General features: G+C 40.2%; 1 protein-coding gene across 6 annotated transcripts; it reads left to right on the forward strand.

Annotated features, from left to right (window-relative positions):
• Positions 1–258: 258 nt before the first annotated feature.
• Positions 259–15,876, forward strand: LEPROT (leptin receptor overlapping transcript). Of its 6 annotated transcripts, none has more exons than XM_017974816.5 (6): positions 734–1,015; positions 2,094–2,253; positions 4,398–4,487; positions 4,901–4,976; positions 9,494–9,680; positions 11,468–15,876. In XM_017974816.5, exons 1-6 carry the CDS (start codon positions 950–952, stop codon positions 11,582–11,584), a joined length of 696 nt encoding a protein of 231 aa, XP_017830305.2. In that variant the 5' UTR covers positions 734–949; the 3' UTR covers positions 11,585–15,876. The 6 variants fall into 6 exon arrangements, with proteins under 6 accessions (XP_002750968.3, XP_017830305.2, XP_078188267.1 ...); XM_078332141.1 differs by lacking the exon at positions 11,468–15,876 and adding an exon at positions 6,828–6,923 and having other exon boundaries at positions 9,494–9,622; XM_078332142.1 differs by lacking the exon at positions 9,494–9,680.
• The last annotated feature ends 10,424 nt before the right edge of the window (positions 15,877–26,300 follow it).

A 26,300-nucleotide genomic window follows, 5' to 3' on the forward strand; every position in this document is an offset into this window, starting at 1 on the left:
TAGCAGGTGCAGCCCCTGAGCTGGGGGCGGGGTTCTGCACTAGGAGGGGCGGGGCTCTTGGTGGGCGGAGTTGGGGTCTGTACCAGCAGGGGCGGCCTCTGCGAGCTGGGGGCGGGGGTCTGCATGGCGGGGGCGGGGCTCCGAGTGGTGGGGGTGGGGTCTAGGCTAGCAGGAGCGGCCTTTGCCAGCTGGGAGCGGGGCTCTGCGTGGCCGGGGCGGGCTCGGGATCTGCTGGGCTACGCCCAGTCTGGATTGGGCGGGCTGCCCCCGCGGTGGCTGGAAGCCGGAAGCAGCCGCGGCCCCAGCTCGGGAGACATGGCGGGCGTTAAAGGTACATCGCGGTCCCCGGCCCGCTCCTCTTGTGGTGTGGTCGCCACCTCCGTTCCGGTCAAGCCTGGGGCTGCGCCTTTCGTGCGCCGCTGAGGAACGGCCTTACCACCCTTCCCGCCTTTCCGGGTGGGGAGGCGATCGCGCATTCCCTTCGTCCTTTGGGGTGCGGGTGGAGCGGCGTTTCAGGGGAGCCTTAGCCCTTTTTGCGAGGTCGCTGGCCTTCCCACTCTCCAGTGGCGACACCAGAATCCCCCCACCTCAGGCGGATCCCAGCCGTGAGCGGCGCCCTCCACCCCTCCAGAGTTTTTAAACAAGATTTCCACTTCTTGACGTGTCCACGCTAACGCCTTTCGTCGTGTTTTTTGCCCCTCCGTAGTTTCCTGTTTGTTACGAAGGACCCTTTGTCTCCTGGATTCTTAGCGTTTGGAAACTTAATCCTCTTGTTCCTAATGATTTTTACACCTGGGCCGAGTTGAGCGTGGGTGGGTGTCAATGGAAAGCACCCAGAAAGGCGCTGTTTCTCGCAGTCATGGAGAGATTAGGTGTAATTTTAACACTCCCTTCTTCAGTGTTCTCTATGTTCGTCTATGGACAGAGAAGAAAGTAGTGTTTGTGTAGTATGTGTTTTTTGCATGGGGAGTTGATAAAAACACCGCTTCCCTTATCTGTATGGCTTCAGAGCAATGTGAGTCGGAAAAGGTTTTTTTGCAAGGCTTCCTGTGATTTTGGTAGAAAACCATTCCATTTCTAATCTGTCGAATAGAGTAGCATGATTTGTTTTTATATTGGCGTTTGTATCATCCTTGAAATTTGCACCCAAAGATATTCCCAGTTAACATCTGCTATAAACATGTAGATACTATATATGCATGAGTACGCCTGTGTTCACTCTGAATTTATCTGTGTGTGAACTGTTAGCAGCAGACATATTTTATCATTATTTCTGGCCGACTTTTATATTCATTATCAGTTTAGTAAACATGGTTTTACTTGGAGAGTGTCGACTGTGTTTATTATATATCCATTTGAAACCAATGCCGAAAACAGATGAAAAGTAGTGTCTCAGTACTGCACATGATCAGAAACTACCAAATCATGATCATGTTTATGTGTGAATGTGTTAAAAAATTGTGATGTTAAAAAAAAAAAAAGGAAGTCTTAAATGGAAAAGGTCTAAGGGAAGGAAGCATTTTGCAGATTCTTCAACTTTTATTGAGGAACTACTGTATGCCAGAGACTTAGGGTAAAGATAAATGAGAAGTTATTGGTGGATGACAGAGCTGGAATTAATATTACTATGTGAGTGTTTATGATAGGGGCTCAGATGCTGTGGGAGAACAGAGATGGTGGGTTGGATTTTGTCCTCCCACAAGCTCTAATTCCCTAATACCTGCGAATGTGATCTTATTTGGAAGTAGTGTCTTTGAAGATATAATCAAGTTAAAATGATACTGGTTTAAGGTGGGCCCTAATCCAATGACTGGTGTCCTTATAAGAGAAAGAGGGGAATTTGGGCATGGAGACACGTGGTGAGTACCATGTGAACATGGTGACAGAAATTGGAGTGATGCGGCTACAAAGCCAGGAGGGCCAAAGATTGCTGGCAACCATGCTGGCAATCACTGGGTGTTAGGAAGAGGCAAGGAAGGGTGCTTCCCTACAGCCTTCAGAGGGAGTATGGTGGCGCTGCTGATACCTTGATTTCAGAAGTCCAGCCTCTAGAACTGTCAGAAGATAAATTTCTGTTGTTCTCCCCCATCCAGTTTGTGGTACTTTGTAACAGCAGCCCTAAGAAACTGATCCAGGTGGGATTACTTTCCCCTGCTCCAGGGAGAAAGAGGACTGTTAATCACAGAAGAGGAGATGCTTGCACTGAATCTGAAGGGATCAATACGGCTTCACCTGGCAAGGCATGGAGCACAGGTGGAGTATATCCCAAGTGGAGAGGACAGCATGTGACATGTGGCAGGGAGCATGAAACAACATGCCTTCTTCTCTTCAGATACTTAAGCTACATTAGTAAGACCAGAACTTAGTGGTGAGGGTTGAAGCTGGACAGCCAGTTAGGTGTGAGTCAGACCAGACCATGGTGAGCCTGCTTGCCAAGACAGCTTATAGGCTGTGGAAGCAACTGCAAAGCAGTGGCAGCAGTGATATATATATTTGGAAGATCACTGTCTGCTGTGTAGAGGATGGATTGCAAGAGTCACAGAGGCAGGAATGAGAGGATAAGGGCCCGCACTAGGGCCATAGCAGAGAGTTTAACAAACCTGGGAGATTGACATTGATTTGTTGGAAGGTGGAATGTAGTTATGGTGTCAGTCCTCTTTAGATTGGACCTTTAAAGGGTAGGGATAGTGGTTCAGTTTTGTACATGTTACACATGTTGAATTTGAGGTCCTTGTTGGCTGTCAAGACAGAGAAGTCCAGATTGGAGGTGGAAGTACAGGCGTAGTTCTTTAGGACCTACTCTGGGCTGGAGCATCAGTTGTGACGGGGCCCTTGTGGTACTGGGAGCTCTGGGTTGATTGTAATTTTCAGCAGGAGTGTGTAATATGAGAAAGGGTTGGATTTTTGGTCAACTCCAACTTTAAGAGGTGTCCAAAGGATGTAATTCCTGAAAAGAGAGATTAAAAAAAAAAAAAACAAAAAGAATTAAACAGAAATATGGTTGTGAACCTTGAGAAGTTGGTATCAGAACAGAAGGAAGAGGTCTGCATTTCCTAGTTTTGACGGGCCTCATGTAGGAGGGAGTACTGCAGATGGTCAGAAACAGAGGAGGGGAGGAATGCCTGCTAGGAAAAGAGTATCTAATGAAATAATATGTGGAATTTGCTTTCCATCCACACATGGGCATTTTCCATTAAAGAGTGGCCTGTACTAAATGCAAAAAGATGTTAAAATTGATAGCTTTTCTTTGTCCCCTAACATCTGTATACTTTCAGGTGTTTTTAAAAAGCTCTTTGGCATCTTCCCGTGAGAGTCTCTCTAAATCTCCTCTCAAGTAAAAGGAAGCAATCAAAAATGTTCATCAGCTTAATTAATTAGTTTAATAGTAATTATGAGTATTATGGATTTTTTTCAGAAGAAAATTTGGATAATACAGTCTCCTATGCTTTTGATTTCTACCCTTATCAAAGAACATTGCTAAAATGAGAAGATACCTAGGTCAGTCAGCATCTATTTGACTACCTCCTTTTGCCAAGCATTTTCCATAGATTATCTCATTTAATTCCCGTAAGCTCAATTAGGTGGCACCATTATTTCCATTTTACTGGTGAGGAATCATATTCAAAGGGATTTAGCTTCTACCCAAGGTCATAAGAACAGATGGTGGCAGAGTTAAGATTTGACTCATATTTGTGACTCAGCTCAAGATTTTTTTTAACAACCCTGATACTCTGTTTCTCAGTCAGCAGCATGACAAGGGCAAATACGTTCCTACTCCTGTAGAGAGTAGTGTCCAATAGATACAGGGAATAAATATTTTATTCAGTGTACACTAGTTGAAATTGTTTCCTACATAGGAATGAAAGCAATCTTCAAATACTTAAAGTACTGTGGTTTTGGGAGGCAAAATGATCAAAGGTATATATTACAGGGACGCAGTTCTGGATTGTTTAAAGGAGGGCTTTCGACATTTAGAAACTTGGAATTAAATGACCTGCCTTGGGTGGTAGTGAGTTTTCTTTCACTGGAGTTGTGTGGACTGACTGGCTGGCCTCTTATGACAATTATAGAGGGAATTCATACATTAAATAAGAGTTAGGAACTGGAATTACTTGAGCCTTTGTATACCTTATGATTTTAAGGTGGCAGACATGGGGTCATTGTCTTAATTAGTTTGGGCTACTGTAAGAAATATATTGTAGACTGGGTGGCTTAAACAATGACATTTAGTTTCCACAGTTCTGAAGACTGGGAAGTCCAAAATTTTGGTGCAGTCAGATCTGGTATCTGGTGAGAGCCGGCTTCCTGGTTTGCAGGCCTGCTTTCTGGTCTCACTTGGAGAACAGAGAGAGAGGAAGAGAGAAAATGTGTGTGCTCCATTTTTCTCTTCTTATAAGGACACTCATCCCATCGTGAAGACCCCAGCCTCATGACCTCATCTGAACCTAATTATCTCCCAAAGGCCCACCTCCAAATGGCATCTCATGGTGAGAGGGATGGAGCCAGGAGGGTTGCAACATAAATTGGAAAGGGACATACAGAATGCAGTCTGCAACAGGAGTCATTTGCTAGTCAAATGTAACCTCAATAAAATGAGTACATTGTTAACATTTGCTTGAATTTCGGACCTTTTATTCTTTTTTTTTTTTAGTAAACATTTTTATTGATAAATGATTCACATACTATAACATTAACCTTTTAAAGTGTAAGATTTCATGGTTTTTAGTATATTCAGAAGGTTGTGCAGCCATCACTACTCTCTAATTTCAGAAAATTGCATCATCACCCCCCCCCAAAGAAACTCTGGATCTATTAGTAGTCACTCCCCATTTCCCCAAACCCTCTAGTCCCTGGTGACTTCTGCTGTGGGAACTTTAACTCTCAGCTTTATTTTTCACAGCTCTTGTGGCATTATCCTTCAGTGGAGCTATTGGGCTGACTTTTCTTATGCTGGGATGTGCCTTAGAGGATTATGGGTAAGTTATCATTTCAAAAAGAACTATTCCTCTTTCTGTGTCTTTATCACTATTGTATAGGTGTTAAAGAGTTTGGTCAGTTTAGCACCAAGTTCTAACCAATGAGTTAGTGAAGTGCAGATTATGACACAGTCTCTTTGTGGGTCAGGTGTACTTTTGGAGAAGAAAAGGCTCTGTTAAAAATTGATGTGTTCATTCCCTAAGCATTTGTTTAATGCCTACTCTGGACTAGCTGGAGACACACAAATGAAGAGACACAGTCCTGTTCTCAAAGAGGTACAGTTCTAGTTGTGAGTGAGAGACAGGCAAACAGTCTAGTCAGTAAGGTGGCAGCTGCAGTGAAGATGCCAGCCAAGTGTGCTGGAGCTCAGAGAAAGTGCAGCTGAGTTTCAGTGAGATAGTCAGGGAGGGCTGCATGGCAGAGGTTGTATCTGAACCAAGACTTGGTAGATAAAAGTTTCTTAGGCTGATAAGTCAGGGGAGGACATTCCAGGCAGAGGAAACATTATACACATTTTTTTATTCAACCATTGTTGGTTGAGTGCCTCCCATGAGCCAGCTACTGTTACGGGAACTAGGAATTAAGACATAAGAAAACAAAGGTCCTGCTCTCTCAGTTTCTGTTTCAGTGGGGGAGATGGAGAGTAAACAACAAAAGTGTGCATCTCTCAGAGATAGAAGTGGTACAAAAGATAAAGGGCACAGAGGCTGGAAAGACAGTGGGCAGGGAGGGCCTTTCAGAGGAGATAAAAAGTGAGAAGAAATGTAAAAAAAAAAAAAAAATTAGGAAGCAGGTCATATAGATCTCTGGGGAAAAAGCATTCTAGGCACCAGGAAAGCTGTATGCTAAGACCCAGAGACATGAAAGTGTATAGCCTTTTCAGGAAACCTTACATGGTACATTATGGTACACTATAAGCTGTAGTTGGAGAGGTAAAGAAGGGTTAGTCAACATTGTAAGAGTCAGCATTTAGGGCTCTATATGCCATGAAGAAGAGGTTCCATTTTATACTTCAGACAATAGGAGCTGGAAAAATATCTTGAGAATGGGTTTGGAGGAGGGGGTTAGGTTAAAATGTCATTCCTGCCATAATGTGAGACTAGATAGGAAAGTGCCGAGATTGCAGTCAGGGAGAATGGTAAGGGACTACTGTCATAAATCAAGCAAAATTGAAGGCTGGGCAGTGGGAATAGAAAGAAAAGGAGAGTGAGTTAGGAAGCCAAACCAACCAACAGGTTTTGTTCATTGATGTCAGGGTTCAAAAAGGGGAGAGAGTTCTTTGGTGTCTCCCAGGTGATTGGCTGGAACAACCAGATAGAAGATGATGTGGTTAGGCGGGGCGCGGTGGCTCACGCCTGTAATCCCAGCACTTTGGGAGGCCGAGGCAGGCGGATCATGAGTTCAAGAAATTCAGACAGTTCTGGCCAACATGGTGGAACCCCATCTCTACTAAAAATACAAAAAATTAGCTGGGTGTGGTGGTATGCACCTGTAGTCCCAGCTACTTGGGAGCCTGAGGCAGAAGAATTGCTTGAACCCGAGAGGCGGAAGTTGCAGTGAGCTGAGATTGCGCCACTGCGCTCCAGCCTGGTGACACAGTAAGACTCCGTCCCACCCCCACCCCCCAAAAGGAAGATGATATAATTGAGACCAACTGAAGTGAGTTGTTATGATATTGATGGATTGAAATCTATCACCCCAGTCCTGGCCAACAATTACAGAAATGGTTTAAACCCAAGAAGGATCCAAATATAAGCAATCATTTATAATTGTTCGGAGCCTTCACAGCAATTACCTTATTGTAGTTTTAGGAATGTCATAAGGTATTATTTTCCTCAATTTCCTGCTAGGAAACTGAAGCCCAGAGTAGTTGAAGACTTACCCAGATCGACAGAGGCCAGATGCAGTGACTCATGTCTATAATCCCAGCACTTTGGGAGGCAGAGGTAGGAGGACTACTTGAAGCCAGGAGTTTGAGACCAGTCTGGGCAACAAAGTGAGACCCCATTATACAAAGAAACTAAAAAAACATTACCCAGACATGGTGATGTGTGCCTGTAGTCCCAGCTGCTTGGGAGGCTGAGGTGGGAAGATTGGTTGAGCCCTGGGGTTGGAGGCTGCAGTGAGCTGTGATCACACCACTGCACTTTAGCTTGGGCAACAGAGCACGACTCTGTCTCTTAAATAAAAAAGTAAAAAAAAAAAAGGCAGACATGGAAATGGAATTCATGTTCTGACTCTCTTGACCAAACGTTTTTCTGTTATTCCACAACCAACTCTAAATCTACGAGTTTTAATTCTCTGTGATACACTGTGTCTTCTTTGCAAGGTAAGAAAATGACCCATTACTGCTACTACAAAGAAGTTTATTTTCTATCTTTATTTAATTTTTTGTTTTTTAGAGACACCACCACACCTAGCTGATTTTTTTAAAAAGTTTTTGTAGAGACAGAGTCTCTCTGTGTTGCTTAGGCTGGTCTTGAAATCCTGGCCTTAAGTCATCCTCCTGCCTTGGCTTCCCAAAGCTGTTCACTATCTTAATGATAGTGAACCAGGATTATCCTCTATATTGGAAGTCAACAAACTGCCACATATGGCCTGCTACGTGTTTTTGTAATAAAGGTTTTATTGAAATACAGCCATGCTCATTTGTTTATGAATTATCTTTGGCTGCTTTTGTATTGCTCTGCCAGTTATCCTTGGCAGAGTTGAGTAGTTGAGACAGTCTTTATAACTTGAAAACTTTTTCTATAAAGAGCCAAAGATTGCTTGTTCATGTATGAGCAATCTTATTTATAGACAAAATGCAAATATTAACTATATACATGTTTACTGATTTGTATATAGTTAGTATTTACATATTGTCTATAAATAAGATTGCTTATACATGAACATTTCTCTTATTTGGATACTGGTGGCTTACTATGAATGGAAACAGAGTCAGATTGTTTTTCAGAAAACTGTCACTGTATTTCAGGAAGAATTAAGAGTTCTTACCTGCGGATATGTCAGGTGACAGCTGTTTCTAATCCACAACCCTTCCCTTCTTGTATCTTCTTCCTCACTGTTAAAAGAAGGGTTTTGAACTGGAGAATGTCTCAGGGCTCCTTCACACAGTGTTGTTTGGTGATTCTTGAAACACACCATCATTCTTCTAGTTTAAAATTAGGAGTCCAAATCCACTGTTTCCACCCTGAGTCCTCTTGAAGGACACATTCCCTTCATGCCTTTTGGTTACCTAGATCAGTGGCTGGAATGGGCGGCTCTCATTAGAGGTGTGGCTTCATCCCAATTCTCGCTTGTAGGTGCTGTCTGGGTGTATCTGTGTGATCACAGTATTGTGGTGATATGAATTATTGTGGTATATGTATATAAAAAATGAGCAGAGACTGGTTTTTCTTAAGAAATGAAGCATAATGAATGTTTGATGGAAAAAAAATATTATTTTTGAAGTATTTATAGAGAAAATAGCACTGGAAACCAGGTGGCAATTTTTGTGTTATAACTACAAAACATTGAAATTTGGGAAGAAGACTTTTGTTTTGCTCTTGCATTACACTGTTACTTGTGAGCTCTTATACTGAAGATTAGAGAGAGTACCTCTAAAATTTTTACTAGTGAGCGTATTTATTTTCATGTCTTCCGTACTTAAAATTTATTTGTTATTTTATTCATTTAACAAGTACATGATTCTAGGCCCTGGGGATAAAGAGCAATTGACCAAGAGTGATCTATCAGGGAAATAATTGTTGTGCAGAAAGTTAAAAGAGGGTGGTATGTTTGAGGGTGACCTGGGGCACCTTGGAATAGAAGGCCAGGAAAAGCCGCTTTTAGAAAGGAATTTGTCAGTTTGGATCACATGGTATGAAGGAGTCAGCCAATGAAAAGATTATGGGGAAGGACATTGCAAGCAGGGGGCACAGCTAGTGCAAAGGCCCCAGGATAACAGCTATGAGCTCAGTGTTCAAGGAACAGAAAAAGAAGGCTGGTGTGGCTACAGATTAAGCAAATGAAGGCAAAATAGTACAAAATGAATGGAAGAAGTAGATAATACCAGATCATGTAAGGCCTTGTAGGTGAGGGCAAGGAAGTTGGGGTTTATTCTAAGCGCTTAAAAGGTTTCAAGGATTCATGCACTCATAGGATCTTTACTGAATTCGCTTTTGCAAGACATTGTACTATGTTCTATAGGGAAAGCAGAAATGACTAAGTTAAAATTCTGTCTCTAAAATTGCAGCTCAGGAGTACAGAAAACAGTAAAGTTTCTAGAGTATATGTTATGTAGTAGTTTCTTAACACAAGATAAGCTACCTACATAGTAATGAACTAGTAATTTTAAAATTATCACTACTTATCTATCTCTGGTAGAAATCATCTTATGTTCTAATATTCACAACTAATTTTTTTTTTGTCCTACACGTTGAAAATAGCAATGATTTTGAAATAGTAGTATGACTTTTATTTAAAGTGTAACTGTGACTTTTCTTTTTGGGTTTTGCCTGGGTTCAACTGACAGCGTTTACTGGCCCTTATTCGTCCTGATTTTCCACGCCATCTCCCCCATCCCTCATTTCATTGCCAAAAGAGTCACATATGACTCTGATGCAACCAGTAGTGCCTGTCGGGAACTGGCATATTTCTTCACTACTGGAATTGTTGTTTCTGCCTTTGGATTTCCTGTTATTCTTGCTCGTGTGGCTGTGGTAAGTTTTATTTTCTTTGTTTTGCTCTACTGTTGCTGAGTTTACTTCAGAGGACTGTGTCTGGGACCTCTATTTCATTTTCATTGCTTAGACTTTATACTTAAGGCCACATATTTTTAGTTCCTCTGTTCCTCTACTTTAGACCTACCTATCAGTAGCTTGGTCATGTTTTCAGAATGCTTTTTTTCTCTTACAAGTTTTAGCCAGACTATATGATTTCTTATTTTTCTGCTTTAAGCTATTCTCTGGAATTGTTCTTAAATTGCTGCCTCTTAAATCTTACAGTAATCCACAGATAATAGCTAGCAATACTTTTCTAGTTACAAAATGAAAATATTTCAAATTCGTCTTCTGCAAATGGGATTATAGACTCAACTCTCAACTCAGTATAATAGATATATGTTGAAGGACAACTATGTAGCTTCCAGAAAATGCAGTGAATAAGATGACGTCTTCACTTCCAAGATAAAAACTTTAATTTTGTCTCCAAAGTATACATTGTAGGTATAATTTATTCAATTATTTGATGTTCACTGTCTTTCCTACTATTTGATTTTATTCTCCCCCAAATTACATTCTATTTCAATCTTATGAAACTCTTATTTGAGCCATTGAATACCAGATAAGTGCAAGTCTTATTTATTCATTCAGTAAATATCTTTGGAACAACTGCTATTTGTAGGACACCAGAAGAAGAGATATGTACTATCTCTGCTCCTAAGAAACACAGAAACTAGCTTGCTGGGTAAGGAGTCTGTAAGTGTACTATGTGAGACAGTGGAAACATGATCAGAATGCCGCCACAACACAAAGGGGCACCAAGAAGAGAGAAATTCTGACTGGCATTTGATACAGGCCTCTAAGGATAAATAGCATTTGTATTGAAGTAGGATGGCTATTCCATGGAATGACATTCAAGTGTAAGAATGCAGTATATGGAATAAAGAAGAGTCCAGTGTGGTAGAGCTAAAAGAAAGTTGTTGAGATTAAGGCTGAAGAGTTTGTGAAACCTGATTAGCAAGGGTCTTGAACCCCATGTCAGTTTGAACTTGGTCTAGATAATGGGGAAGGATGGAGAGTTTTTGAATACAACAAGATTGTCATGACTTTATTCTTTTTGTGCTTTAAACCAGCACTTCTTAAGCACTGCAGTAAATATTTATATTTTTTCCTTTTAATACTGCCATCATGTTTTGTGAATAAACTTGCATTGACGTTTTTATTGGTTAAAGTAAAACAAACAAAAAAATGCCCACTAGAGGGTACTCTCACCCCCAAATGTGCTTCGGTAAAACCATCTACAAATCATCTTCCAAGCTGGAAAGCAGTTTTCACTTGTATGAAGACTATTATTTAAAGTCTTTTCTTGCCTAGAAAAGAAATAAACAAATCCATAACTCTCCAGTTTTTATTTTCTGTGACAGAAGTTGATGTGTGCAGAAGTTGATGTATGCAGAACTGTCAGTACCCAATATTGTAATTGCACCATTTATAATCTTACCACTTGAGTTTTACTTAAGGCAATCCTTGTCAATTAAAAACAAGTAGAGAAATATGTCTAACTGGGAAAATGTTAAGGATGATATCAGACTTAATTAACAAGCATCACAGAAGTAATTAGAATAATTACTGAACAGTTCATTGTCTTCTGCCTGTTACATTATTAAGCCTTTTAGCAGCTTTGTGTAATATTTCATTGGATGTTTCTAATGCAGAAAATAATAGAGATTGCAAAGAGTACAATATGAAGGAAGTAAAGATTTAATCCTTCTTTTCTTGTCTTTCAGATCAAATGGGGAGCGTGTGGCCTTGTGTTAGCAGGCAATGCAGTCATTTTCCTTACAATTCAAGGGTTTTTCCTTATATTTGGAAGAGGAGATGATTTTAGCTGGGAGCAGTGGTAGCATTTTATTCTGATTACAGTGCATTGAATTTCTTAGAACTCATACTATATGTATACATGTGCACATGCTGCATTTTACTATGAAATTTAATATGCTGGGTTTTTTAATATCTTTATATCATGTTCACTTTAAGGAAAGCTTCATAAGTAAAAGTGGAGTTTTATTCTCAGCAAATAGACCTCTCAAATTTAGATGATGTTACTCAAATAATATTACTTGTTTGGCTGTTCATCTAGTCATGGTGCTCTCGAAAATATATTAGCAAAACCTTGTAGACAGCTGCTCCCTTATACAGTGCATCTAAACCTTTTGCCTGGGGATGTGCTTGGAGAGGCAGATAACACTGAAGCAGGTCTCTATGGCCCATGAAGGCAGGGGTGGGTCCCTCTTTGTGTTGTAGCCCCATATTCTTCAAAGTGTGGCCCACAGACCAAGAGCATTGACATATAAGGACCTAGGACCTTATTAGAAATGCAAGATCTGAAGCCCTACTCGATCCAAGGCATTTTGATGAGATCCATAGGCGTTGATGCACATTGAAGTTGGAGAAGCATCATCATAGAGAAGTAAACATCTAACCCAACTTCCTTACCTTCTCAGTGGCTAAACCACTTAACCTCTCTGGGTATTACCTGCTCATTTGTAAAAAAATAAAAAAGTCTCACCTGCCATCATGCTGAGGACAAGTTCAAATGTTCAAGCCTATAATATTTAGGCTGTTCCTCAAATTTGTGAAGTGTTCTCAGAATTGGGAGATAGAGGGTACAGAGCCTTAGGAGGAATAAGTGTGATTTTATTTTTTTTTAAAGATCAGTTGCATAGCATGCTAAATATGGGAATAATTGAATGTACATTTCAATATTGCTAAGAGTAAATTTCTAATGTTCTCGTTACAAAAAAGTTAAATATTTGAGGTCATGATACGTTAGTGTAATCATTTCATCTTATATTCAAAAATCACAACACCATTTTGTACCCTATAAATATATACAATAATTTGTCAATATAAAAATAAGTTAAAAAGCAAAACATGCCCCCTTGATCCCAAAAAAGTTCTCAGCAAGGAACAGATATATCTTCTTATCTGAAAGGCAGTGCTGGGGGAAGAGCTCCACTGGGATGCAGGCAGGGAGGCTGGGCTGGAGCCAGCCTGTGCATTAGCAGGAGTGCGAGAATAGATAGGTAACTCTTTTACATTTCCCTTGTGATCTGGCACTTCTCCTCAGCTCCTTCCCTCTGCCTCCCACCCCTACTCCTCAGCAGTTGTGGTTTGCTGTGACCTACAGCTCTGGCTCCTTCCTGAATGGATATAGGAGCCATGTAAGCACGCAGTGGGTGGGCTGCTTAATTTCATTACATGTTGATGTACTCTTTGTCTTACATCCTGTAGGTCTTTTATATATAACTTTATGCCACCCTTAAATGAATCATGGGTGTACATGTCATGTTGAATCCTGTAATCACAGTTTTCTCAGCTTACCCTTTTGTCTAAGATCTATTGAGAAAGGGAAATATGGGAAAGAGAACCATCTGATCAGAATACCACCAACAGTCTTTAAGCATTGTTAAAGTGTGAAACTGAAATACATTCAAAACACTTAAACCTTGAGGCTTGTGATCTGAGTAATTAGCTGGTATGATGTTGGGACCACAAGATAGAAAGTAGTAACTAAAGGGTTAATCTGCAATGTTATTTTTTGGCCTTGTGTATGATTTTATGTTTTGAATGTGCTGTATACATGTAGAATTGTTAAAGTTGTTATTTCCAATATTTATATTAGAAAAATTACTTAGATATTTTATAATTTTAACCAGCATTTTTAATAATGGCACTTGCATTTATTGTATTGTAATAAATTTCACTTTTAACTTTAAAAGTTTAACTTTAAAAGTTTTTATTGTGATGTTGCCTTGCTTGAAAAGATAACAAAAGTGAGAGAATTTCTTAATGTTTTGAAGTGGGCAGTTTTGAGCAATAATCTGTCCTGCAGTAGAACAATAGCAAGAAGTTTTAGGATACCATTTCGACTGTCTAGTTGGCGTGTAATAGCTTTTCTTTCTAAAATGGCAATAGTGATTCCTTTCTACTACATTTTGCAAAAGTGTTTTTGTTGTTTATATACATTTTCAATAACCAATGTAGCCTTCATATGTAGCCTTAAAGCATTACCTCTTGTTTGTATCTTTAGACTGATATAAAATACTTACATATAGAGTATTTGAAGTGATAGATTATTAGATTTGCTCTATGTCTGAAAAGAGAGCTATTTATTCTGTAGTGCCTAAATATCATTTAAATAGTAAATATCAGTAGGAAATAGTGCTATATCTGAATGTATAATACAAGTGTTTCATCTTGGTGACACAAATGTTGGGCATTTTTCCATATAAAAGGCTTGTTTAAATATTGTAGAATATATTTGGAGATTCAGAGCATGGTGACTATAGTCTAAAACTGAGAATCCATTTCCGAAACTGCCCACAAGTAAATAATCTTATGAAGGAATTCTTTATCATGTTTCAAACAAGTGACTTACAAGCAGACTTTGAGATACCTTTCCACAATTGGTGATTGAGTTCCCAGGCCAAGCCTCCATTGGCAGGTTCAACTCTAATATACCTGACCTGTGATACTGAAGGTGCCTGCCTGAGTTTTGTGTCTCTGAGACAGGATAGTGTGAGCAGTCTGGAGGAAGGACAGTGCAACTTTCCACCTCTTTTCCTAAGAATGAGGCCTTTCTTCTTTTAGTTTTTCCACTCATTTTTGCCTCCTAATGCCCTTGAGGTCCAGGTACCCTCCTGGGAGTTTTGCTCACCTCTCCCAACTGAGAGCCTTCCCGTGGGCCTCCATCCTCCCTCCTGAGGTTCTTCATATTCCAGAGTCACCCACGTTTCTCCTCCCATTAGTCAGTTCTCTAAGTACAGCTGATGTCATGTGGTGCTGAGAAGAAAGCAGATCACATTTCATCACAGATACAATGAATGCCTTGTGATTATCTTCTCCACATCTGAAACTCTGATGCCTGCATTGGACCGACTGCCATGCCCACGACTGCTGCACTTGCATTTTTAGAGAATGGCGGATAACCCACTGATTCTCATTCACAGAGATGGGAGAATGGAATGAAAAAACATTCCAGCAGCTTATAGAAGGTTAGCAATATATTGGGACAGGGACAGTTCTACCATATCTCATCTCTTCCTCAGGAAGATTTCTGAGCTGGTCTTGCTTTTCATAGTTGTTTCTTTTCTTCCACTTAGGAATCCACAGATTTTTCTTACAGTCCTAAGGAGTCTTTACCTCTGAGGTATCTCCTCAATGAATACACTTTTCAAGGCTGAAATGGTTCGTTATGTTAATAACCTTTTTTATGTTCTCAGGGAAATGCTTAGGTGGTGTCACAAAAATGTGCCTTTTCAAAGTTTGCAAAATCATATTTTGTATCCTGATAGAACCAAAATATTTATGAGGATGCTAGCATTTTCTAAGCATAGTAATTAGTTCACAACTGAAAAATATTATTTCTCTAGTAGATAAATATTAGTTGTGCATTTTAATCCTTTTTTCCATTTTGTCTCATGAAATCCCTTATTACAAAAATCCCAGTGAGTAATAGCTCATGAATGATAATCTTTCAAATAGCCACACTACCAGCATACAACAGTGATACATGTAACCCCAAATGCGATGTGATGGGACAATTACTTTGTAAATAAAACTTGTTATTTACATTTTTAAGAAAGGCTTTTATGTACATTATTAAATGAAAAATTTAATGTTTTACTTTGCGGTGCATTACATTTGGAAAGGAGATCCAAAAGTTAGTTTTCCCAGTGTTGTCTGCATATCTTAATGTGAATCTGACCAGTTTGAAGCCCGTACTTGCTGTAGTTGAAGAGACGCTGTCCAGGAATGTTGTGCTGACTGAAAAGAATCCAGGCCTTGACTACAACTTTGCTGCGGTAGATGTTCCCCGTGGTGGACGTGGAAGATTGGAAATGCTGTATTGGAAAAGAGAAAAAAACCTGACACCTTAAGAAAAGTGCTCTACATATTTTGAAGAGTCTTTTTGTACAATACAGAAAAGAATGCACTAGTGGAAAATAGTCTTAAAGGAATAATACGTCCTCCTTACGCAGAAAACATTTGGGAAAGAGCTGATTTTTTACAGGTGGATTTAGGCAGCCTGATTGTAAAGAAATCAAGCTAGTCATTTTTTGTGTTGCCAAGCTAAGTGTAACATTAAACTTTTAACAGAAATAGAAATAAAAATTTGATAATACCAACATAACTATAAAATGTCCGTAAGAAAAATCAGTTCCCAAGGAAAATTAATAGATGACCATTTTGAAACAGTTACTTGTGGTCAATACTAGGCACATAGGCAAAGTGGTCTTAATCCTAAGTTTTCCCATTTGAAGAAGAGCACACTTGGAGACTGCACAATATCTCCTCACTTTTGATTATATCTTTATCAAAATTGAATAATGATAGCTGTTGACACTTCCAAATGAATAAATTTTCACTTAAGTGTGTGCATTCATTTTTCCCCTCAGAATAATTAAATAATAAAACCGTCTGCTCAACTTTTGCTGGATAATAATGTCACTTACGAATTTAAAGCACAAATGCACCCATGCCTCTGCCTCAACACTTTCACTTCCTCTGTGGTTGAGAAACAAATTATATCAACGCACTCTGTAAAGCTTCATGATTCTTACAGCCTTCTCAAAATTGTATGCTTGTTCACCTGACAAACGCAGAATTCTTTAGTACTTCCAGCTGTCACTGCTGCAGCCTTGCCATTTGTGGTTCTGTGACAGTGCTTCTGCTAAAATCCACTTAACCACTGACAGAAATGAGCTAGATGAGCTCTAAACACAGCTTTTTTTTTTTTTTTTTTTTTTTAAGAGACGGAGTTTAGCTCTTGTTACCCAGGCTGGAGTGCAATGGCGCGATCTCGGCTCACTGCAACCTCTGCCTCCTGGGTTCAGGCACTTCTCCTGCCTCGGCCTCTCGAGTAGCTGGGAGTACAGGCACGCGCCACCATGCCCAGCTAATTTTTTGTATTTTTAGTAGAGACGGGGTTTCACCATGTTGACCAGGATGGTCTCGATCCCTTGACCTCGTGATCCACCCGCCTCGGCCTCCCAAAGTGCTGGGATTACAGGTGTGAGCCACCGTGCCCGGCCTAAACAGGTTTTAATTTATTTAAGATACCACTTTAGTATCTGCAGTGAGTCTTAGACTTGATTTATTCAAGATTCCATGGTGTTTGCAGTGAGTCTCACAGTGGTACTTAAGCTGATGCACTACAGCCTGAGGTTCCAACAGTGTGTTTTAGAGCACCTCTGTAAACTACTCACATTGCCTGTGCAAAATGGTGTTTCCTGTTACGGATATCTTCTACTCTCAGACCATCTAGCCAGAAGCTCTGAAACAGAGGGTTCCAACGAAACACTGCCAGACACACTTGTCTCTTCTTTCTAGCTTATCAATACAGGGGAAGTTGAAGTTGTGGGGCACATACACAGTTTGAAGATGGGACTTTTTTTTTTTGAGGTGGGGTTTTGTTTCCCAGGATGGAGTACAATGACATGATCTGGGGTCACTGCAACCTTCGCCTCCAGGGTTCAAGCGATTCTCCTGCCTCAGCCTCCGGAGTAGCTGGGATTATAGGCATGCGCCGCCATAGCAGCTAATTTTGTATTTTTGTAGAGGCAGGGTTTCTCCATGTTCACCTCGGGTGATCCACCCGCCTCAGCCTCCCAAAGTGCTAGGATTACAGGTGTGAGCCACTGGGCCCAGCAGTTTTTTTTTTTTTTTTGAGACGGAGTCTTGCTCTGTCACCCAGGCTGAAGTGCAGTGGTGTGATCTTGGCTCACTGCAACCTCCACATCCTGGGTTCCAGTGATTAACCTGCCTCAGCCTCCCGAGTAGCTGGGACTACAGGCATGTGCCAGCACACCCGGCTAATGTTTTTTTAAATTTTTAGTAGAGACAAGGTTTCACAGTGTTAGCCAGGATGGTCGTGATCTTCTGATTTGTGAACCACCCACCCCACCTCAGGGTCCTGAAATGTTAGGATTACAGGCATGAGCCACCATGCCTAGCCAGAGATGGGACTTTTTTGATCTAAGATATATCAATAAGAGATGAGTGTAAGGTGTCACATAAAATATATTTGTGAAGGCAAATTAATAGAATAAAAGCTATGGGATTAGTAAAATTTCCTGCAAATTCAGGTAAGAAAATTATATATGTAATATGGGAGGACTAAACTTCTCATTTGTTTAACAAAAACCTTTCCTACTCCACTCTCACTGACTCGGTGATCTCACGCTGTCTCATGGCTTTAAATACTTTTTCTAGGCAGCTGACACATCTTCATCTCCAGTCCAGATTTCTTTAAACCCCAGAATTATATATCCAACTGCCAGCATGATCTCTGCGTGGATGCCTAGAAAGCCCCTGAAATTTGGCATGACCAAAAGGAAGTCCTTAATATTCCCCATCTGGCCTGTTCCTCAGGCCAAAAGACTTTGGAGTGTTTCAGGACTTCTTGTGTGTATTCACAGGCAATCTGTCAGGAAATCGTGTTGCTTCTAGCTTCTAAATGTATTTATACTCAAAATACTTCTCATACCTTCACTACTACCACTGTGGTTCAAGGCCCTATCATGTCTGGATTATTGTACTTGCCTTTTTGATGGTATCTCTGCTTTTGCCGTTTTCCTCCTTTAGATTACTCGTCAGAGTGAATCTGTAAGATGTAGATTAGATCGTGTCACTCCACTGCTCCAGTGGCTTCCCATCTTACTTCAGTAAAAAGACAAACTGGTTGAAAAATGAGCCAAGGGTTTGAATAGGTGATTCTCCAGAGAAGATTCACAACGGCCAATAAGAACAACAAGAACATGTTCAACATCATTATACGTCTGGGAAATTCCAGTCAAAACTACTGTGATCGCTTCTCACCCGCTAGAATAACTTGAATCAAAAAGATAGGCAATAACAAGTGTTGACAAAGGGAGAATTTGGAACCCTTGCAAATTGCTGGTAGTAAGGTAAAATAATGCAGCCATTTTGGAAAAGTTTGTCAGTTCCTCAAAATATTAAATTTTGAGTTATCATATGACATAGCATTCCTAGGCATATTCCTCACTCAAGAGAGATGAAAACATACATCACATAAAACCTTATGCATGGATGTTTATAGCAGCATTACATAATAGTCAGATGCTGGAAACATGCAAATATCCATTAACTGATGAATGGATAATGCGATACATCCATACAATGGAATGTTTTTTCAACCATAAAAAGGAATGGAGTGCTACATCATGGATGAATCTTGAAGCCATTATGTGGAGTGAAAAGAGCCAGTCACCCAAAGGCCACATAATGTATAATTCTATTTGTATGAAATGTCCAGAGGCCGGGCGCAGTGGCTCAAGCCTGTAATCCCAGCTCAGGAGGCTGAGGCAGGAGAATTGCCTGAACCCAGGAGGTTGAGGTTGCGGTGAGCCAAGATCGCGCCATTGCACTCCAGCCTGGGTAACAAGAGCGAAACTCTGTCTCAAAAAAAAAAAAAAAAAATGTCCGAAATAGTCAACTCCATAGAAATAGAATGTTTCCATCCATGGTTGCCAGGGGTTGGGAGAAGGGAAAATGAGGAGTGACTACCGATGGATATGAGGTTTCTCTGGGGGTGATGAAAATGTTCTGAAATTAGTACTGACAGTTGCTCAGCTCTTTGAACATCATTTGACCACATATATATATTTTCACTTAAGACAGCATCTCAATATGTTTCCCAGGCTGTTCTCAAATTCCCTGGGCTCAAGCTATCCTCCTGCCTCAGCCTCCCAAGTAGTTGGGATTATAGGCATGTACCACTGTGCCTGGCTCTATACACTTCAAGGAACTGTGTAGTATCTGAATTTCATCTCAGAAAAAAACCACAAAAAATCAAACTAACAAAAAAAGTAGAAACAAGTATCCAACTGAAAAAATGTGAAACAAACTATGTGTGATGAAAATGTTCTTAATTGATTATTGTAATGTTTGTACAACTCTGTGAATATACTTAAAACCTTTGAATTGTACATCTCAAATGGGCTAAATTTATGTATGTAAATTATATCTCAATAAATCTGCAAAACATAATGAATGAAGTCTCTTTGTTTGAACTAACAAAGCATATCAGATATTTGTAGGCTTTGTGGAAAAATATCTTCGGGAATCCAGCCAATACCAAAATAATTTGAATTATGAGGTGGGTTGCATTTACCTGCACTGTCATTTTTCTAGAGTTTGTAATATTTGTCTTATTTCTCAGGATTCTCATATTCACAAATTTAAAAATTCTTTCTTTTAAGGAGGACTTGAAAATTGTAAGGCCCCATAAAATGTAGGGCTGCCCCTAGCCATAGCAGTGATCAAAATAGAAAAAAAGACTTGCCTTATAGAGTTTATATTTCAGGCCGGGTGCAGTAGCTCATGCCTATAATCCCAGCACCTTGGGAGGCTGAGGCAGACAGATCACTTAAGGTCAGGAGTTTGAGACCAGCCAGGCCAACATGGTGAAACCTCGCCTCTACTAAAAAAAAAAATAGGAAAATTAGCTGGGTGCGGTGGCATGTGCCTGTACTCCCAGCCACTTGGGTGGCTGAGGCAGGAGAATAGCTTGATCCCAGAAGGCGGGGGTTGCAGTGAGCTAAGATCGTGCAACTGCATTATATAGTCTGGGTGACAGAGGAAGACTGTCTCCAAAAAGAGTTTATATTTCAGTGTGAGAAGAAAAATAAAAACTAGGTAAATAAAGTATATGATATGATAGGTGCTACTGGAAAAAATATAGTGGGGAAGGGGGGATAAATAGTATTTGGGGCATTGTGGTTTTAGATAGGGTGGCCATGAAAGCCTCACCCAAAAAAGGCAAAGAAAAGAGCTATGTGGATTTCAGGGTCTCTATCTGTTGCCTAGGCTGGGGGGCAGTGGCAAGATCATGGCTCACGGCAACCTTAATCTGGGCTCAAGGGTTCCTCCCACTTCAGTAGAGTAGCCCTGAGTAGCTAGGACTACTGCGCCTGGCTAAGTTATTTATTTTTTGTAGAGATAAAGTTTCCCTACATTGACCAGGCTGCTCTCCAACCGTGGCCTCAAGTGATCTTCCTGCTTCAGCTTCCCAAAATGTCGGGATTACTGGTGTGAGTTATGGCTCCTGGCCTTTATTTTTTTATTTTTCCAAAAAATATTCCAACTAAACTTTGATATTTATTGCTTGAGAATAAATAATATAAATAAAATAGCTTGATTTAAGAAATGAAGTTATGTGCTAGCTGGAACACTGGCCAGGTTATGGTCATGTTAAAAAAGAGATGGGCTGGGCGCTGTGACTCATTCCTTTAACCCCAGCACTTCTGGAGGTCAAGGGGGGTAGATCATGAGGTTGAGAGATCAAGACCATCCTGGCCAACATGGTGAAACTCTGTCCCTACTAAAAATACAAAAAGCAGCTGGGTGTGGTGGTGCGTGCCTGTAGTCTCAGCTACCTGGGAGGCTGAGGCAGGAGAATTGCTTGAGCCCGGGAGGCAAAGGTTGCAGTGAGCCGAGATCATGCCACTGTATTCCAGCCTGGCAACAGAGCGAAACATCTCCAAAAAAAAAAAAAAAAAAAAAAAAAAGAAAGAAAGAAAAAGGGAAAGAAAAGAAAAAAAAGACGGTTGATCTAGAGAGTAAATAAAGTGGCCCTAATACAATGGGTATAGATTCATGAAGTGGCAGTGGCTGAACTGTAGCTACTGTTAACTTTAAGGACTAATTAAGGCAATGTCAGGAAAATTTTCTTTTTCTTTTTTTCTATTCTGTGTTTTCTTCATTATCTGAATTTATCCTCATGAAGGTTGGAGACTGCTGAAAGCAGTTCATTCTTTATTATTTTTTTTAAATTGTACTTTAGGTTCTGGGATACATGTACAGATCATGCAGGATTGTTGCATAGGTAATGGGCTCTTTTATTCTAAGCCAAATCAGTCAGATTACAAACCCTGTTGTATTTGAGATAACCCAGTTGATTATTCAGGTGCTCAAAAAAAATTTTAGAGTACTGCTAAACCTCATATACTTCTGGGCAGTATTAGCAATTAGAAGAGTTTAATTTCCTATGTTAGGTGAAATTGATTCTGGTTTGGATTTCTTTGTTTGTATTGAGAAATATTTTAACCAGATTAAAATATGTGTGCAAAGCCATCTCTGATGAGTCGTAAAATCATAAAGCTACTTCCCCATTCAGTTCTTGTCACCATTTAAGGGCACTGCTGGGCAACAGGACATGAGTTCTCATTATTACAACTTTATACATTAGTTTAGACAATGTGATATTGGAGAAGAGACACCCATAATCAAGAATTCAGAAATAGACCCACAGTATATGGCCAAATTATTTTTGATGATTAGGAAAAAATGAAAACATTTTAAGCTGAGGAGATACAGGACAAATTATTTGCCCTCATGGCGCTTACCTTCAAATGGGCAAGACAAATAATTTTTTAAAGTAAAAAATATTTCAATAATGAAATTTGGGCTGGGTGCAATGGCTTATGCCTGCAATCCTAGCACTTTGGGAAGCTGAGGGAGGTGAATTATCTGAGATCAGGAGTTTGAGACCAGCCTGGACAACTTGGTGAAACCCAATCTCTACTAAAAATACAAAACATTAGCTGGGCATGGTGGTGGGCACCTGTAATCCCAGCTACTCGGGAGGTTGAGGCAGGAGAATCACTTGAACCAGGAGGGGGTGAGGTTGCAGTGAGTCAAGATCATGCCATTTCACTCCAGCCCAGGCAACAAGAGCAAAACTCTGTCTCAAAGAAAAAAAAAAGCTGGGTGCAGTGGTGTGTGCTTGTAATCCCAGCTACTAGGGAGGCTGAGGCAGGAGACTAGCTTGAACCCAGAGGCAGAGGTTGCAGTGAGCTGAGGTTGCACCTCTGAACTCTAGCCTGGGTGAAGAAGTGAGATTTGGTCAAAAAAAAAAAGAGAAAGAAAAGAAAGAAAGAAAGAGAGAGAAGGAAAGAAAGAGAACAAAAGAAAGAAAGAAGAAAGAAAGAAAGGGAGGGGGGAAGGAAGGAAGGAAGAAAGAAAAAGAAAGAAAATTTGACAGTAGTGAATGCTATGAAGAAATAAATCAGGATAAAGGCATAGAGAATGACTTGCAGAAGAGGGATGATTGGTGGTTGAACAGAGCTATGAATGATGAGAAGGAATGAACATAATGGGACCTATTTTAAGGTCTACTCTCAATTCTTTTTAGTATTCATTTATTCTTTCAAGAAATATTTGTTGAGCACCTATTATGTGCCAGATATTATTCTAGGTGCTGGAGGTAGAACAGTAAATAAAATATACAAAACCCCCACCCCCCCATGGAGCTTACTGTTTTTTTTGGTAGGGAAGCAAAGAATAAACTACACAAATAAGTCAAATGGTTGGTATGTTAGTGGAAATGTTAAGGCCAGAAAAGGAAGAAAGGGATATAGAATACGTGTGAGTGTGCATGTGGGTGTGAATGGGTTATGGTGGCTTCTGTTTAAGATACAGTACCCAAGAAAGGCTTACGTAGAAGGTGACGTTTGAAGGAAGTGGAGGCAGTTATGGAGGTGGTAGTGGCCCAGATGGTCTAAAAAGGATAAGCAGGTGCAAGGGCCCTCAGCTGGAGCACTTCTGTGAGCTGGCATGAAGCCTTCAGGGAGATGAGATAATGTGTGTATGGGTAGATGGATCGATGAGGCCAAGCAGGCCATTGTAAGGCGTCGGGATTCATTTAGAGATGAGAAGCCACTAGAGATATGTGCAGGAGTGGCATGATTATGTTTTATTGGGATTTCTGTAGTTGTGTTTTAATTAAAACCATGCAGAGAGGAAAAAACAATTTTGTTTTTCCAAATCAATCATATTTATGTCTTTGAAAGAGGGAAAAAGGAGAACTACAAATCGCAGAAAACATAGATAAACGCATTTTGTTCAGGGACAGATGGCTGAAGCAATGAGAGTGAATCACAGAGTCACAAAATCACAGTTAGGTCCAAAGCACTCAGGAAATAGCTTGGTCCCTAATTAATCATTCCATGTTGCTAAACTCTGTGGAGATAAATTTAGCCAGCAGTAGGTAGAATGAGATGAATTCTCATGAAAACATGTTGGCAAAGAATGCCGTGTAAACCCCAAATAACTGAAACTGTGCCCTAATAGAGTTGAGCTTGCTGTGCCACACCCTTAGCAATAATCGCTTGGGTGTCTGTCCCTGGGGCCTGCAGACAGAGGATGTTAACATTTGATTTAGCAGAAGGGGTAGGGAGAGCGATGGGGGACAAGGGAGAGAGCCCTGAAACATACAGGTGCTTTGGGCCACTTCCTCATTGTGGTGACCCTAGGAGCTGACTTTGGTGCCATTCAGGCATATTTGCTGTCAGAACTCACACATCCTTAGGTTTAACCTGTCAGTAAAAGGAAAGTGGTCTCTAAGTCCTAGCCTTTGGACTGCATTTATTTAATTCTTACAGTGGAGCAGGGAGAAAGATCATTTTAATGGCTGGTGCACAATTCGGAGGAGAAAACATTTTTGTTTATTTAATCTTAGATAAGCCATTTGAGTGTTAAGAGCTATGCCTCAGGACAGGGAAAGGATTTGAAATGTTTTAGATAATAAAGTGAAGAGAATTGGGGATTTGTATCAGAATGACAAAGGGGAAGTGGGGTAGGGGGTGGTACACTAGCACCAGTGGTGGAAAAATCCAGGGGAAAAGGTGTCAGAGGCTAAAACAGTGCTGGGGAGACCCTTTGGGGTGACAGCCTAAGGATTTTTGAGAACAAGCAGATTGGCAGAGCAATGATGAAGCCCTCTCCCCCTTTCCCATTGCCTCCCTCCCTTGCCCAAGATTCCTACTCAAAGCCTGTGATACACACTGTTGATCACTCAGGTGTTTAGGTATATTGAGTGGGTAAGAGAGTGAAGAAAAAGAGAATGGTTGCATGTGGGGTTAATGTGGGCTGAGAAATAGGATAGCAAAGAGGCATGAGACACAGGGTAAAGAAAGTATTCAGAGTATCCCAAATGCCTCAGAAATATTTGCTGAGAAGACTCTGCTATACATGGGTGGAGACTTAAGCCCTTAAAAATAAAATAAAATAAAAAGATGATTCCCAAAAGGTTGGTGCCTTATGAGGCTTCATCTACATGAGAACCCTGGTTTCACAACTACTTATCTTGACTCAGACACTGTTTCTATTGATTCCAGGTCTTTAGACAGTAACTTAATTCTTTAAACCAATTGTCAATCAGAAAATCTGAATCCATCTATGACTTAAAACCCTTCCCCTACTCTACCCCACTGATTTGAGTTTGCCCTGCCTTTTCAGACTGAACCAGTGTATATCCCACATGTATTAATATCTTTTGTCTCCCTAAAATGTATAAAAACCAAGCTATAATCAAACCACCTTGGGTACGTGTTCTCAGAATCTCCTGAGACTGTACCTCTGGCCATGGTCATTTATATTTGGCTCAGAAGAAACCTCTATAAATATTTTACAGTCTGACTCTTTTCATCAACAGCTGGAATATTTGTTTCTTGATCTAATGATGGTTACACAGCAGTTTTAAGTTTGTGCAAGTTCATTTGGCTTTATGCTTACAATATATACACTCAGTAAAATATGATATACCTCAATAAAAATAAAGCCACACCTCCCCTGCCTCCAAAACAAAACCAACCTGGGAATACAAAGATCAAGTAACATTGCCTGCAGAAGCTTAGAAAATCTACATAGATGTGACATTTGACTCAATTCAGCACATATTATGGAGGGTTACTATACAAGGGAGACTGCATACAGAGACCATACTCAGGAGCCTGAGGATCCTGAATCACTGACCTAGCAGGAAGAGGCACCAGCACTTGTCTTGAGGACCTCATTATTACAAGGCAGGAATAGACATGCAAAAATTAATAGCAACAGCCTGATTCTGGCAACAGTGGCTGATATGCTAACTCTTATCACTTGTTCAACATTGTGTTAGAGCCGTAAGTGGTAGAAAGACTGAAAAGAAATAAACAGATTATTTGCATTATACACTCTTAATTACTTAGAAAATAGAGGAGAATCTATACACTATTAGAAATAATTACACTTATAAAACTTACTAAAGATCAGTACCAAAAAAAAAATCAGTTGGTTTCCTAAGCACTAGTACTAATTAATTAGAAAATGCACTGGACACAGTGTCTCAATCCAATAATCACAGCACTTTGGGAGGCTGAGGTGGGAGAATCACCTGAATCCAGGAGTTCAAGACCTGCCTGGGCAACATAGCAAGACCCTGTTTCTGAAAGTACAATTTTCCAAATTTTTAATAGAAACAATTACATAAATAATATAGATTATAATATATACAATTTTTATATACACATCTATATCTGATGGTTAAATCTTACAAAGATGTCTAATACTTGGAGAAAATTTTCCAAAAAAATTTATTGCAGGGTATAGAAGCTCTAAATGTATAAAAAGATATACTATATTTAAATACTAAGGGATAAAATAGTAAGCATTCAATGAATACTGGAAGGCACATAATCATCAGATTCAACAAGGTTGAAATGAAGGAGAAAATACTAAGGGCAGCCAGAGAGAAAGGTCGGGTCACCCACAAAG

This window comes from Callithrix jacchus, chromosome 7 (assembly GCF_049354715.1).
Source record: "Callithrix jacchus isolate 240 chromosome 7, calJac240_pri, whole genome shotgun sequence".
Classification (NCBI taxonomy): Eukaryota; Metazoa; Chordata; class Mammalia; order Primates; family Cebidae; genus Callithrix; species Callithrix jacchus.

What these genes read in the sequence shown, in the direction of transcription:
- LEPROT (XM_017974816.5), top strand. Translation starts at nt 950, where the DNA reads ATGTGTTTTTTGCATGGGGAGTTGATAAAAACACCGCTTCCCTTATCT. An exon ending in CTGTATGGCTTCAGAGCAAT is followed by an intron (nt 1,016 to 2,093) that starts GTGAGTCGGAAA and finishes TCCCCCATCCAG; the next exon opens with TTTGTGGTACTTTGTAACAG. An exon ending in TTCTTGCTCGTGTGGCTGTG is followed by an intron (nt 9,681 to 11,467) that starts GTAAGTTTTATT and finishes CTTGTCTTTCAG; the next exon opens with ATCAAATGGGGAGCGTGTGG.